At 41.6% G+C, this 14991-nt stretch overlaps 1 protein-coding gene across 2 annotated transcripts in view; it reads left to right on the forward strand.

The window, feature by feature from the left end:
* The window catches only part of LOC136862778 (solute carrier family 41 member 1), a 204860-nt gene that overhangs the window by 100171 nt on the left and 89698 nt on the right, over positions 1-14991 (forward strand). For both annotated transcript variants that reach the window (XM_067139032.2, XM_067139031.2), the window contains exons 2-3: positions 8350-8621; positions 12121-12300. In XM_067139032.2, coding sequence (XP_066995133.1) covers positions 8364-8621; positions 12121-12300 — 438 coding nt within the window. In that variant the 5' untranslated portion in view covers positions 8350-8363. The remainder of the gene's footprint in view (positions 1-8349; positions 8622-12120; positions 12301-14991) is intronic.

Raw genomic sequence — 14991 nt, forward strand, 5'->3', positions numbered from 1 at the left:
CATGAAGGCCCTGGGAGTAGTGGAGGGTAAACGCTTTCACTATCCGTAACCTCGGCACTTGATGGGGTAGAGTGGTTAGCTCTGCGCCCGGCCGCCTTTGCTCCCAGGAATTAACGTGGTACTCATTTTGGTGTAGGCTTAGTGAACCTCAGGGCCATATGCACCTCCGGAAGTGGAAATCTCATTTCTTAAACTTTTACGACTTTTGATGGGGATTCGAACCCACGTCCTTCCTGGCGAACCGAGTACGCCTTTACCGCCTCAGCCAGGCAGCTCCTGCCGGGTAATATAGCCAGTTGAAAATAAAAGGAAATTCATTGTAACTTATTTTACGGAGCAAACGCTGTACAGGTTACAATATTTAAAATATTAAGAACTTCATACGGATTATGGCGTTCAATCACCACTGATCTGCATTTAGGGCAGTCGACCAGGTAACAGATGCCCTACCTGTTGTTTACCTAGTCTTTTCTTAAACAATTGTAAATAACTTGGAAATTTATTTAACATCTCCCTTGGAAAAATATTCCAATCTCTAACTCCTCTTCCTCTAAACGAATATTTGCCCCAATTTGTCCTCTTGAATTCCAACTTTATCTTCATATTGTGATCTTTCCTACATTAAAAACACCACTCCAACTTATTCATCTACTAATGTCATTCCACGCCATCTCTCCATTGACATCTGGGAACAAACCACTTACTCGAGCAGCTCGTCTCATTTCTTCCAAGTCTTCCCAGCCCAAACTTTGCAACATTTTCCTAACGCTATTCTTTTGTCGGAAATAATTCAGATCAATCGAGCTCCTTTTCTTTGGATGTTTTTCAGTTCTAGAATCAAGTAATCCTGGTGAGGGTGCCATACACTGAAACCATACTCCACTTGGAGTCTTACCGAAGACATAAATGCCCTCTGCTTTACATCCTCACTACAGCCCCTAAATACCCTCATAATCGTGTGCAGAGATCCGTACCCTTTATTTACAATACCGTTTATGTCATTACCCCAATGGAGATCATTTCCTATATTAACACCTAGGTACTTACAGTGATCCCCATTAGGAACTTTCACCCCATCAACACAGTAATTAAAACTGAGAGGACTTTTCTATTAGTGAAACTTGAAACCTTACTTTTAACCTCGTTGTCCTTAGGTCTCAAGTCATCTATAATGGCAACAATATTACATCAATTTCTATGCGTTTAAATTATGTCAAGTTTTCTTGCGGAAATTAAGATGTAATGCCCGATAAAATTTCGCACACGGATCCTTCAAATTCGGACAAGTACCTGGAAAACTAAACAAGTTTAACTGAACATCAACACTTGCCGTGATTGTGCAGTACTTAACTGAGGGCAGCGACACTTGTCGACTCAGTGATTATTCATAAAACAGAGCGTCGTTCAATGAGCTGCATCAGCGTTTCCAGTCTATTGAGCGCAGCTTCAGTTTCCAGCTCTGGTAGTAGCTACACTGCCAACATTACCAGTGTTATCACCCTTACTGCAGGCGTGTGGCATAGTCATTGGCTTCCCACAAAGGGGGACGCACTTCGAATTCTAGCCAGTGGAAGTGGAATTTTTTGAAATAAAATGTCACGTCCGTGCGCTTCGGGTTTCCCATAAAATTGGAGGTCCCGTGGCTATAATCACATTATAAAGTCACGTACAACTAAAAGCTTATTATTATAATTATTATTATTATTATTATTATTATTATTATTATTATTAATTTATTATTTTTTATCATTATCCCGAGCATTTCGTGGAACGCAGAGGTGTAAGAAGGTGCCGGGGTGAATGGGTGCACAAGGAAATGACCAGAGCACTAAATGTTGAAATTTTATTTCTTTCCTTTTTTATTTTAAAATTTGGTAGGTAGAAAATCAAAACAAGCAACAACAAACAACAGTCAAATGGAATAACAATTGAGCTCGTCAGCTCGGATGACAACGGCGGACTGTAAGTCCGAAAATCACGTATAATAGAGAAAATTATCGACACACTAATTTACGAGGAATGTGCAATATAGCTCAAAACAGGTACACTTTTACAAGAGCATGTTTGCCCCACTCATTTACATTCTAGAAGACTGAGCTCCAAACGTTACTACAGTCCAGCCTCTCAGAGGCACAAGCTTCTTACAAAATATACCGGATAAACTTCAAATACTGTGTTCAGTCACTTAGGCTCAACAGTATTTTACACACTCGTCTATGAACAATTACCAAATAAACAGGGGTAATGGGCGCCCATTCTAAACGGCCTTAAATTAAAAATAAAAGGTTTAACATGAACGGCCATGGACAAAATGCTAGGAGGGGAAACACTTGCATTACTTTTAGAAAACCACTTAAAACCCTAAATGGGCTTATGGCCCGAAGTCGCAGAGGCTAAGCCTATACTACAGAGGGGTGACTAGATGCGAAATATTAAGTACAAAGCAGAGTGAAGATTTTGGAGGATTAGAAAATTGTAATCACCCCCTACCAAGTTGAGTGGGAATCAACACTCTTTGTTCCCTTAATTTACAAGTTCCCAGCAGGGCTTTGAACAGAGTCCTCAGACTTGCCGAAATATTACATTTAAACTAGCTTTCGAACTTTGCGTTATGAGCAGGAACTTGAAACCTTCCCCTCAAGTGATCTGTCTGGATCTATCACATGTTAAGTGATGTCTGCCAATACCTTGAGTTGTTGGGCCTTGCGATAGCCGCCCTGCAGCCCCTGCCTCCTAATTACACCGCACACACACTAGACCGGAGCGATGAAGGTGACAATACGACCCTAAAGCGCCCAGCTTTTATAGCATCTCAGAGAGGAAAGTTCCAGAACTCTCTATAGATAGGCTGGATGCCTGTACACACCCCGAATTTAAATTAGTTACAGAAATATACACAACATTCCTGATTCGTTAATAACTAAGGAAGAAGGAAGCCGTAGGAGTGTTGACAACTTTAACACATTAAAAACCAATCTACAACAAAGACTTAAGGTTTGCCACCTTCAAAAATTTGAAATTCCCTCAAGAACTAATTGTCCTTAATGCCGCCAGAGGGGGGCACATAGGGCGATGGTAGCGACATCTAATGGTTGAAGCTCCAAGTATCTTGTCGTGCGTTAGTTCAAGATTCATAGCACATATGGCCTTCTAGAAGGCGCGCAATTCAACGGGACGAAGAATGTGTACCTCCGGTATTATTATTATTATTATTATTATTATTATTATTATTATTATTATTATTATTATTATTATTATTGGTACGTTATTATTTCGGTAGTTTCATTACTGTCTTATCGTCCGGACAGCACACATTCGAAACCCAGTGAATCACAGTGGACATGTGTGTGGAATTTTCACTTCCGGGAAGGGCATCCGAATTCACACTCCCGGTCAAAACTCAAAATCATTCAGAGTGGGTTCAATGGCCCTAGAAATAAGTGGGCGTAGAAGACTGAGCTCCAAAAGTTACTACAGTCCAGCCTCTGTGGCACAAGCTTCTTACAAAATATGCCTGATAAACTTCAAATACTGTGTTTACAGTCACTTAGGCTCAACAGTATGTTACACACTCGTCTATGAACAATTACAAAATAAACAGGGTAATGGGTGCCCATTCTTATATGGCAATAAATTAAAAATAAAAGCTTTAACATGTACGGCCATGGACAAGAGAAGAGGAGACGAAACTTTTGCACTCATTTTAGAAAACCACTTAAAACCCTAAATGGGCTTATAAAATTGCTGTTGCTATTGTTATTAATAGGGGAACGTTATTAGAGCTGCGACCTATTCATTAGCTTACGACATTCGAATCCTGGTGGATCCCGAATTGGATTTTTCACCTAAAAATTCATGCTGTGTCACGAAGGGTATCCAGTCTCGAACCCCATGTCAAAACTCAAAAATATCTGGACTGCTTAAATAACGATGGCATCATGTCCGTAGATTTACCAACACGTAAAATAAAAACCCGAAGTACAATATACTGGCACATAGGCGTCTCCAAGAACCGTAACGATTGTTAGTGGGAATCAAAACCTATATACTAAAACTCAGTGTAAGTCACAGCAGCTTGAGAGCCCCCCAGAAGTACCTGTTGTAAACCTTGTAGGCCTAAGTGTGAACATGGTATCATTCCACCTCGTTAGCCAAGGTTTAATTCCCGTCCCTCTCATGAATTTGAGACGGTTTGAGAGACTGTGACGGATGTTCATAACCTCCAAAACACCCGATAAATACGAGGAGTAGGTAGAAATCGAACTAACGACCATCCGTGGTTCCGCACTTTAACAGATCAGGAAGGCCACAGCTACTTTTCTATTTATCAAAAGCTCCAGATGGATAAACACACACACATCAGAAGAGACACCACACTGGCATAGTTTTCTAGACAAGATAAGTACCGGACCTGGTGATCAAGATGCCTCAGCCTCTTATCGCAACTGTACGAGTAGCATAAAGAACCTGCAGTTTTACGTGCAATCGAGATAACGAAGATATGATTTCCCATTTAGAAAAATGCACTCTATTGAATGAATTTTGAGAAACAGCTGAAAATGAGACAAAATCGGACTCTCGAAATTCCCACCGGTTACCTTTTCGATTTTCTCGCCAGGGTTTTCCATTCTTGAAGTAACGATAATACGAGCTGACGTAATGGAGTTGTTATTTTGGATTATATTCTACTGTTCTCTTTTGGGCAAGGCTGTGTGATTACCCGTTCATGGAGGATAAATATATTGATATTCTAGTGTTCGTTTGTCCACGTCAACTAGAATTTGTACTGTATGTTATAATACGAAAACTTACCCTAGTATTAATTCTGGTTTCGTTATGTTATAATTGCAGGTGATGTACAGTTAGAATTTTGTAGTATCCCTTATATCATGTCAACAATTTAGGCTTTAGGAAGTCCACGAATCAGCAGTACATAATAAAATAATTGTGACATGAGCTGCAAATATTTACTGACTTACGAAGTGGCACCGCAAGTGACTTCGTAGTAAGGCGGCCAGGATTTGAACCTTGGCCACTGTATAAGGATATTCATGCGATTCAGATTCCGAATAATACTAATAACAACAACAACAATAATAATAATAATAATAATAATAATAATAATAATAATAATAATAGAGTTCCCGTGGCTACTAATAATAAGACTTAATTAATTTCGTGTGGCTATTTCTAGCCGAGTGCAGCCCTCGTAAGGCAGACCCTCCGATGAGTGTGGGCGGCATCTGCCATGTGTAGGAAACTGCGTGTTATTGTGGTGGAGGATAGTGTTATGTGTGGTGTGTGAGTTGCAGGGATGTTGAGGACAGCACAAACACCCATCCCCCGGGTCATTGGAATTAACCAATGAAGGTTAAAATCCCCGACCTGGCCGAGAATCGAACCCGGGGCTCTCTGAACCGAAGGCCAGTATGCTGACCATTCAGCCAACGAGTCGGACAATAATAAGACTAACAATGATGTAAAACTACAAGTCTGCTTTATATCAAAACAAATCGTGAAATCAAACGCGAAAATTGATTCTCATACAACCCCAGATGAGGTATGTAGAATGACTGTAAAATGCTGTATAAGGTACAGTAACATACAAGGCACAACCAAAGCCATCTTACCTCATCTTACCAGTTTACTTACAGTAAGTAGGATATACATGGCTGCAGAAATTAACCTGGTACTAATTCCCAGTGTAGGTTGAATGAATCTGTTCCATGTCCCTCTCCAGAATTGAAAATATAATTTCTAAATTTTCGACTTCCTGGCGAGAATCAAATGCACGTTTTTCCGGATGAACCGAACACGCCCTTCTCGCTTCGGCTAGACAGTTCCTTATAAATAGTACCCTAAGCACAGTCTGCTTTGTCAGAATAAACCACGATCTGTCTGTCTGTCTGTCTGTCTGTCTGCCCGATTGTCTGTCTATGTCTCAAAGTGTTAAGAAATTCGAGTTGCTTTAACAGCAATTGTTCGAAGTTCAAGTAGTACTAAAGCTAAGAAATGTCTAGACAAAAGAGTGGTTGATAAAAAGATAGATATTTACCAACGCAAATTCACAAATTAAGAGGTGAATTCATATGATTTGGCTTAATTTTAGGAATGTTGATCGGCTTAGTGTTGTCCCGCCGGAGCAGGGTCGCCACTTCGCTGAGTCCTGGGCATTAGTTGGGCGAATGCCGCAGATTCTCGTGCCATTGTGTTCCGCCATCGTTGCTTTGGTCTGTTACGTGGTTGCTGGCCATCGACGGTAAGGTGATGGCAGCTGTTCCAGGTGCTGAGGCCAAGTTTCTCGTATTTTGTCTTGAATGGGGCGATACCGAACTGCTGCCTAAGAGTGCCGTTCCGGATGTGATCCTCAAGGGAAACACCCACTGTCCAACGAACCATAAGTTTTTCCATTACATGAAGTCGACTGTCGCTGGTTTTGGTAATCGAGCGAGTCGGCCGTTCGCAGCTGTAAGCTTGCATTCGGAAGATAATGGATTCGAACTCTCGGTAGCCTTGAAGATGGTTTTCCGTGGTTTCCTATTTTCGTACGGGGCAAATGCAGGGGCTGTACCTTAATGAAGGCCACGGCCACTTCCTTCGCCATAAGACCTATGAGTGTCGGTGCGGCGTAAAGCAGGTTGTGCTAGTTTTGGTCGCGGGCCAGATAACGCCAGTTCGGTAGATCATTGACATAAGGTGGATTGGCATTCTGCGGTCACACACGTTGCTTTGACTCGCGCTCTAATATCACTGTAGGTTCCACCCTCACACTGAAGGTACGACCCCCGCTATATGAACAAAGACCAACACCATTAATTTGGATGGAACCATCAGCCGGATTTTTTCCCAAATAATCTGTATTCGCAATGTTAAAACGAAGCCCCAGCTGCGGAAGGCGATCGGCCCACGCCTGTATTTGTTTATTTTAAAAATGAGCGTGTGAATTTATCACCGTATATCTTCACAAACATCACTCCCTTCACCGTATCGTCCGTTTGTGATATCATTTGCATTCTAAAATTGTTCTAAATTCAAATTTGTAAGTAAACCTAATGTGATTGATTGATTGATTGATTGATTGATTGATTGATTGATTGATTGATTGATTGATTGATTGATTGATTGATTGATTGATTGAACGATCAGCGTACTGGCCTTCGGTTCAGAGGGTCCTGGGTTCGATTCCAGGCCGGGCCGGGGATTTTAACCTTAATTGGTTAATTCTAATGGCACGGGGCTGGGTGTATGTGTTATCTTCATCACCATTTCATCCTCATCACGACGCGAAGGTCGCCTACGGGCGTCAAATAGAAAGACCTGCACCTGGCGAGCCGAACCCGTCCTGGGATATCCCGGCACTAAAAGCCATACGACATTTCATTTGATTGATTGATTGATTGATTGATTGATTGATTGATTGATTGATTGATTGATTGATTGATTGATTGATTGATTGATTGATTGATTGATTGATTGATTGATTGATTGATTGATTGATTGATTGATTGATTGATTGATTGATTGATTGATTGATTGATTGATTGATTGATTGATTGATTGATTGATTGATTGATTGATTGATTGATTGATTGATTGATTGATTGATTGATTGATTGATTGATTGATTGATTGATTGATTGATTGATTGATTGATTGATTGATTGATTGATTGATTGATTGATTGATTGATTGATTGATTGATTGATTGATTGATTGATTGATTGATTGATTGATTGATTGATTGATTGATTGATTGATTGATTGATTGATTGATTGATTGATTGATTGATTGATTGATTGATTGATTGATTGATTGGAGCAACAGTACTACATATTCCCCAAAACTTTATATGATTGGAGGATCTGAATGCTTTCTATCTAACCCTGCAGTCGAACCATCGAAGTTATTTTTCTGACTAATTTCGTTAGATCACAAGCCAACAACTTGTTGAGGATATTTGGCGCTTGTTCTAACAAGCTGCTAGGCTGAGTCGCTCAGACGATTAAGGCACTGGCTTTCTGAGCCCAAGTTAGCAGGTTCGATACTGGCTCAGTCCCGTGGTACTTGAAGGTGCTCACATACGTCAGCCCCGTCTCGGTACACTTATTGGCACGTAAGAGAACTCCTGAGAGACGAAATTCCGGCACCTCCGCGTCTTCAAGAACCGGTAAAATTAGTCAGTGGGACGTAAAAACAATAACATTATTTATCTAAGAAGCCGATGTGTGTGCCTTATGTAGGTTTCTTATGTAAAATGGAGACGGGTAAACCTTCCCTTATACCATAGCTCAGTTTGTACGTCCCATCTCCTCACGCCTTACTTAATTTAAATGTCATTCTGATTCCAGATGAGGGTGGCGCGATGGGGCCAGAGGATGGTGCAGATTATCCTTTCGCTTTGACGGATGTCACCCCCGTACCAGACGAGGCAGACCAGCCATCTTTACCAGACGTGGTCGTCAAACTAGCTACAAGCCCTGGTCCGTGTGATCCTGAAGAAACTCCAGCTCGTGAGCAAGCGATAGAGACGCACTGTAGTATCGGTGCCCAGGTGATAGTTCCTTTCTTCATCGCCGGCATGGGAATGGTTGGTGCTGGATTTTATTTTGATATGGTCCAGGTAAGTTGACTTCCTTACAGAACAGGCTAGTACTAACAAATCAGTTTATTTAGCCAGTAAATGAAACCTGGGAATATTCTTTATTCAAATAATGAACCATATAGAGGTATACACTCTCGTAGGTAGATAAACACTCTCTCCTCTCTAATCCCGAACTCTGCCAAACCTGCAAGGGTTGTGAGCTTTTTCTCAGCTTCCCAGTAATTCATCTATACAGGGTATATCAGAACTATACCGACAAAAGGGAATCTGGGATACTCGTCGTGTTATGTTAAGATCGATAGTGCAATCAGATTTGCGGAGAAAATGTTTCTTTTCGAGAAGGAGGGAGGGAAAGTAGGGTGTATGAAGGAGACAGAGATAATGCTCCGCGCGTATGCACAAGTTTCCTCCTTCGACTCGCACAGGATTGTCCATGTCTTTTAAAGGCAATATCCACAGTTCGTTAATTAAACAGCCGTAACTTTACGCACAGTACAAGAACACACTGTAATCAAGACACACTCGTCAGTCAATGAATGCACCAGATCCTTTCTCCTCTCGTCTTGTTGGACGCAGATGGAAAGCTTCCGCCCTACTATTGTGTATTCCTTAACTCACAACATTGTAAATGGAATGAAATACTGAACGAAGGAAACAATACGCCCTGTGGTTTGATTACAGTAATGTTCAATATGCCCTCCTCCTACTACGATGCACAGTTCACAACGGTGCTGTAGTGACTTTTTAACTCTGTTATGTGTTGTGTCGCGAAGGACCTTGAAAGCTGACTGTATTCTTGGTACAAGTCCATTTTCTCTTTCTATGGGGTTTGCATAGTAATCAGTGTGTGCAGAACAAACTGCGCACTGCCTACTGTGCTGGGAAGCGATTATGAGACACAAACAAGAATCTTCTGCATTCGCACTGAGCATTACCTGTGCCCCTCCTCTCTTCCCCTCCCTGCCCTTCACTCCTCTGACGCACAGCAACAGACAGTGGCTGGCTCCCTGGCATAGCAAATAAGGCAAGTTCGTCCATTTGAATCGCGCGAACTCATTTTCTCAAAAAGAAAAATGTTTTCCGCCAATCCAATTGCACCATCGTCCTTAACATAACACGAAGAGCATCCCTGATTTTTTGTCGGTATAGTCGTGATAGACACTGTATACTCTGTACTACCCATTGCTATTTCTTGATGGATGCAGTATTTTTGTATCTGTCTCTTGGCACAGGCCAAAGCACAATGTAGCTTCCACCGAAGTCTGTCTCATTATGTATGGCTGTGCTAGCATAGATGCAGCTGAGCTATGGGTGGTGCTGAGTAATGACATTCGGAGCACGACTAATGCGTTTGTATTTAATAAAACGTTCCACTTATATGGCTAGTCGTGCTGCAAAAGCAGTTTCTGACCCAGTGAAGAAAGTAATGGAAGACTACTTCACTTCTCATCACGCCGTATATGCCTCATTTTGGCACCGCTATTGCCTTAACCCGCGAGTGGTCGCTATATGAGATTTTCTCTCGCATTATTTTTTATTGTGATATTACTTCACAGTGATGAAAGGGAGGTGACTATTCCCACTTCTAGCTGAGTTTATAACTGTTGTGGGCAGAGCGATTCACATTTGAAGGGTAAGCACACCCTCGCTTAGTCAGAACAGGTTCCCATGTGTCCGTGCGCGCTGCGTGAGTGTTTCTCTCATCGCGCGACCAATGACGTTGGTGTTATTTTGAAGTGGAGCGGGAAACTTACTCCTGTTGTAAGCGTTAGTATTTGTATTATGAGCACTTCCTGTTTTTGAAAATGTCATTGTGTTCAGAAACCTTGCTTTGTACGTAAATATTACTAGATATAATGCATGTGTGAGATTTTTTTTTTTTTTACAACTTCAGGACGGAAGTTATTTTTATGTACATTGCATATGTCATTTTAAGTAGTAATTTGTGTCTTTAATAAAGAGCTAATCATGTCCGTCTCCATGGCTAAATGGTTAGCGTGCTGGCCTTTGGTCACAGAATTCCCGGGTTCGATTCCCGACGGGGTCGGGAATTTTAACCTTAATTGGTTAATTTCGCTGACACGGGGGCTGGGTGTATGTGTCGTCTTCATCATCATTTCATCCTCTTCATGACACACAGGTCGCATACGGACGTGAAATCAAGAGACCTGCATCTGGCGAGCCGAACTTGTCCTCGGACAGTCCCGGCGCTAAAAGCCATACGCCAACTCCCTCTCTCTCTCTCTCTCTCTCTCTCTTTCTCTCTCTCTCTTTCACACACACACACACCTAATAATTTCATTTTAATCTAAAATATATAAGGTAGAACTTGCGTTTCATTTCAGTAGTAAATTTCAGCCTTACGCCCCACAAAACTGTGAAAAATGTCTATTTATTTTAATGTCTCACGCGCGACCACTCATCCATTAAAGATACAGACATACTGTTTTTAAATTTTTAAATCGTATTAAGTGCCCATAAAACACGGTCTAATTCGTCTCCATCGCGTACGTAATTTCAAAAAGCGATAGCAACTTTGTTTTTTAATGCGATTATATTAATTGCACCCAATAGAACAACTAAGAAGCAACCGACAATTTCAGTGATGTACTTGCCTTGCAAACCCGACGAGTAGTTTTGGAGATATTTACGGGTTTCATTCTTCTAGGCATTAGACAGAAAACTATGCGCCACTCGCTGTTATTTTTGGGGCATGTTTCTCCTGCGTCACTCACACCTTGTTGATAAACATCTCCAGCGGGTCCGGATAAATAACACTATCATGTACAGCATTTCGGAGTTACTAAGGTTTTGTCTGATTGGCGTTGGGTCGGAAAAAACAAGATAACACAGTGAAGTTGTAATACTTGAAGTGCTTTGTTATGCTTCCCAAGAGTACACAGTATATTAAATAAAATCAACAACTTCAAAACTCAATGAATGACATGGTCAGTGGAAAGAAGAATGGATGCAAACATTAATACAGAACTTATTGTTGGGCACTTCGATCCTCCTTAAAGCCAACATGTTATATCGATGTACCTTAGCAACAGTTGGGAATAAATTATCGCTGGTATACTAGCATACTGTACGCCGCTGTTTAGACAAAATGATTCAGATATTTATTTCTTACAAACATAGCTTCATTCTCCCTCTTTTCAACCACTTCATTCCAACACCACAGAAATATTAAGATGAAATACGACAATTCATTATCTACCTTCAGACAGTTTAAATCAGAACGTTATATCCCTGAGCTGCCAATCCCATTTTTCGCAATTCTGTTCCACGAATGAGTTATTTGGACTCCTACGTGTTATTTTATTAAATAATTCCTTATTGTACCAAAACACAATCTGTGCTGTTATATACAATACATTTCTCCTCAGTCGCCAACTACTTCGAGAGAAGTGAGTTGTTATTTGTGTCTGAAAAAAAAAAAGGACCATAAAACTCTGAGTAATTTGATATGCTAAGTTTTTAACTGTCACTAATAATGTAAGTGTGCACTTTTCAGAGGTGGAAAGTGTTCATCAACGTGCCTGAGATCATAATTCTGGTCCCAGCGCTGCTGGGGCTCAAGGGCAACTTGGAGATGACACTCGCCTCACGTCTTTCCACGGAAGCCAATCTCGGACATATGGATGAGCCTAAGGAGCAATGGAGCATGATATTAGGAAATTTAACTCTAGTTCAGGTAAATATACCCAGCGTTTCCATGGATTGTAGAAATAGAAATTCTTTACTGTACTCTTATATAAAAATTATACGGTGCTGTTAAATACTCAGGACGCTCTTACATTATTCTTTTGTCTCTTCTTATACAGTACTAAGTGTAGAATTAGAAATTCTAAATTCCAATGATTTCGCTTAACGTATCATAAAGAGCATTTATTTAATGCATGTTACATCTTAGTTTGTTGGTATAAAACAGGGGTCTCCAACCAGCTGCTAACATTTTATGTGTGAGAAACCTTTAGTTCTTATGATTACGAAGTGTACCACTGGACATGTTCAGGCTGTACTCACCACTCTCTTCAAAATGAGTTCGAAGTACACAGAAGTTCCGGCCAGACAAGTATAGTTTGAAAAAGGTCCATTTCCCTTCTTCTGTCTGTTCATAGATATATTACGTGTATATAGATAAAGTTCATTTGAAGCATTTAATACAAGAACTTCATCGCTGAATTTTACAACATTCAATTCTTAATTTCTTATTTTGTTTCACATTAATTTTCCACGGTCTGTTAAGATACAGTTATCGGGCGAGTTGGCCGTGCGGTTAGGGGCGCGCAGCTGTGAGCTTGCATCCGTGAGATAGTGGGTTCGAACCCCACTGTCGGCAGTCGTGAAGATGGTGTTCCGTGGTTTCCCATTTTCACACACTGTACATTAAAAAGGCCACTGCCGCTTCCTTCCCATTCCTAGGCCTTTCCTATCCCATCGTCGCCATAAGACCTATCTGTGTCGGTGTGTCGTAAAGCAAATAGCAAAAAAAAAAGATACAATTACATTTTTCGTCCAGGTAAGGCGTTGTTGTTCTGTGTAGGCTACACATGCGAGCAAAAACATCAGGCCATATAAAGACGGCGATCTAGGTTGGTAATTAATGTCTAGCAGCCCCACTGGACTGGGTGGCTCACGTGGTGGAGCGCTAGCCTTCTGAGCTCAAGTTGGCGGGTCCGATCCTCTGTCAGTCCGGTGGTATTTGAAGGTGCTCAAATACGTCGGCTTCGTATCAGTAAATTTAGTGGCACGTTAAAGAACTCCTGCGGGACAAAATTCCGGCACCTCGGAGTCTCCAAAAACCATAAAAGTAGTTAGTGGGGCACAAAATCAGTAACATAATTCGTCGCTGTTTGGGCGAAAAGATATTTCACAATGCTCTTCCTATCTATTATTTTCTTTAAGACTGATCACGCCTCCCAGCCACATATGGATATGCTGTCCATCAGAACAATGTTTGTTGTGTTCATTTTCGTATGATGCTGTGTAAAGGAAAACGAACCGTAAGTACATTATACTGTAGGAGTGCGTAAATAGGTCATGCAAACATACATTCTTAGAGTGCGGCACGGTAAGGTTCATTTTCCTTTACGTACGAGCAAAGGAAAATGAACACAACGAAAATATTGTTCTGATGGACTAAATATCAATATGTGGCGGGGAGGCGTGATCAAGCTGAAGGTAAATAATGGATAGGAAGATCATTGGGAGATATGACCTTTTGCCCGAACACAAACGAATTATTCTAACAGCTACACCTTCACCAGTGTCAACCTCCTTCCCCTCGTGCATGCTTCTAGCAACACGATTGACAGATTACTTGTATGTATGTTGGTTATTCAGCCCAAAGGCCGGTTTGATCCTCTACAGCCCCACCAACAGCTGTCATAGATAGCCTAGGTGTCACTGAAGAGGCATACTAGGGAAATGAGGAGTGAGGTAGTTTCCCGTTGCTTTCCTCACTGAGCCCTAAGTTGCTATTACATATCAGTCTGCCAAGTCCACTGAAATGCATGCACCAACTGACCCTATGAGCTATATTTTCACACCATTCATAACAGGGACTGGCTGCATAAGCAATGGCATTACTAGCATCGCTGTCCGACTCGTTGGCTGAATGGTCAGCATACTGGCCTTCGGTTCAGAAGGTCCCGGATTCGATTCCCGGCCGGGTTGGGGATTTTAACCTTCATTGGTTAATTCCAATGGCTCGGGGGCTGGGTGTTTATGTTGTCCCCAACATCTCTGCAACTCTCACACCACACATAACACTATCCTCCACCACAATAACACGCAGCTACCTACACATGGCAGATGCCGCCCACCCTCATCGGAGGGTCTGCCTTACAAGGGCTGCACTCGGCTAGAAATAGCCATACGAAATTATTATTACTAGCATCGCTCATGCATCGGTCACTTTCACATTGTCAAAGCCAGGAATGAGACTGAGACAGGTCAATGAAAGTAACAAATTTATTCTATCCCGTGCCAGAAGACATAGTGCACTGTAAACATTACATCCTGCCAGCAAAGGCATACAAGTTACTTACCTCCCCTTAAAGATGAGTGGAGGTTAACTCTCACCCCTCCCTCCGCACGATCCAGTCCCTAATCGTATTACATCGGGCTGGCCCTATTTCCTTGTGTCCTCCAATCAGCAAACTTCACTTAAGGACACTATTTCTGAGTTCACTCTTCATTTTTCACCGAATGTAACAAAGTTCATTGGTTCACATTGAAATAAAAATCCACAGCTCGTTTCCAGTCATTCGACCGGGTCAGGGATGGAATGAATGATGCCCCCAACTAGCGGCGAGGATAGGAAATGTGCCGGCTGCCGTAGCCTGTCGCACTCCTCTGATGACTGATAGATGAAATGAAA

The sequence above is a fragment of the Anabrus simplex genome, chromosome 2 (genome assembly GCF_040414725.1).
Source record: "Anabrus simplex isolate iqAnaSimp1 chromosome 2, ASM4041472v1, whole genome shotgun sequence".
NCBI classification, from domain to species: domain Eukaryota; kingdom Metazoa; phylum Arthropoda; class Insecta; order Orthoptera; family Tettigoniidae; genus Anabrus; species Anabrus simplex.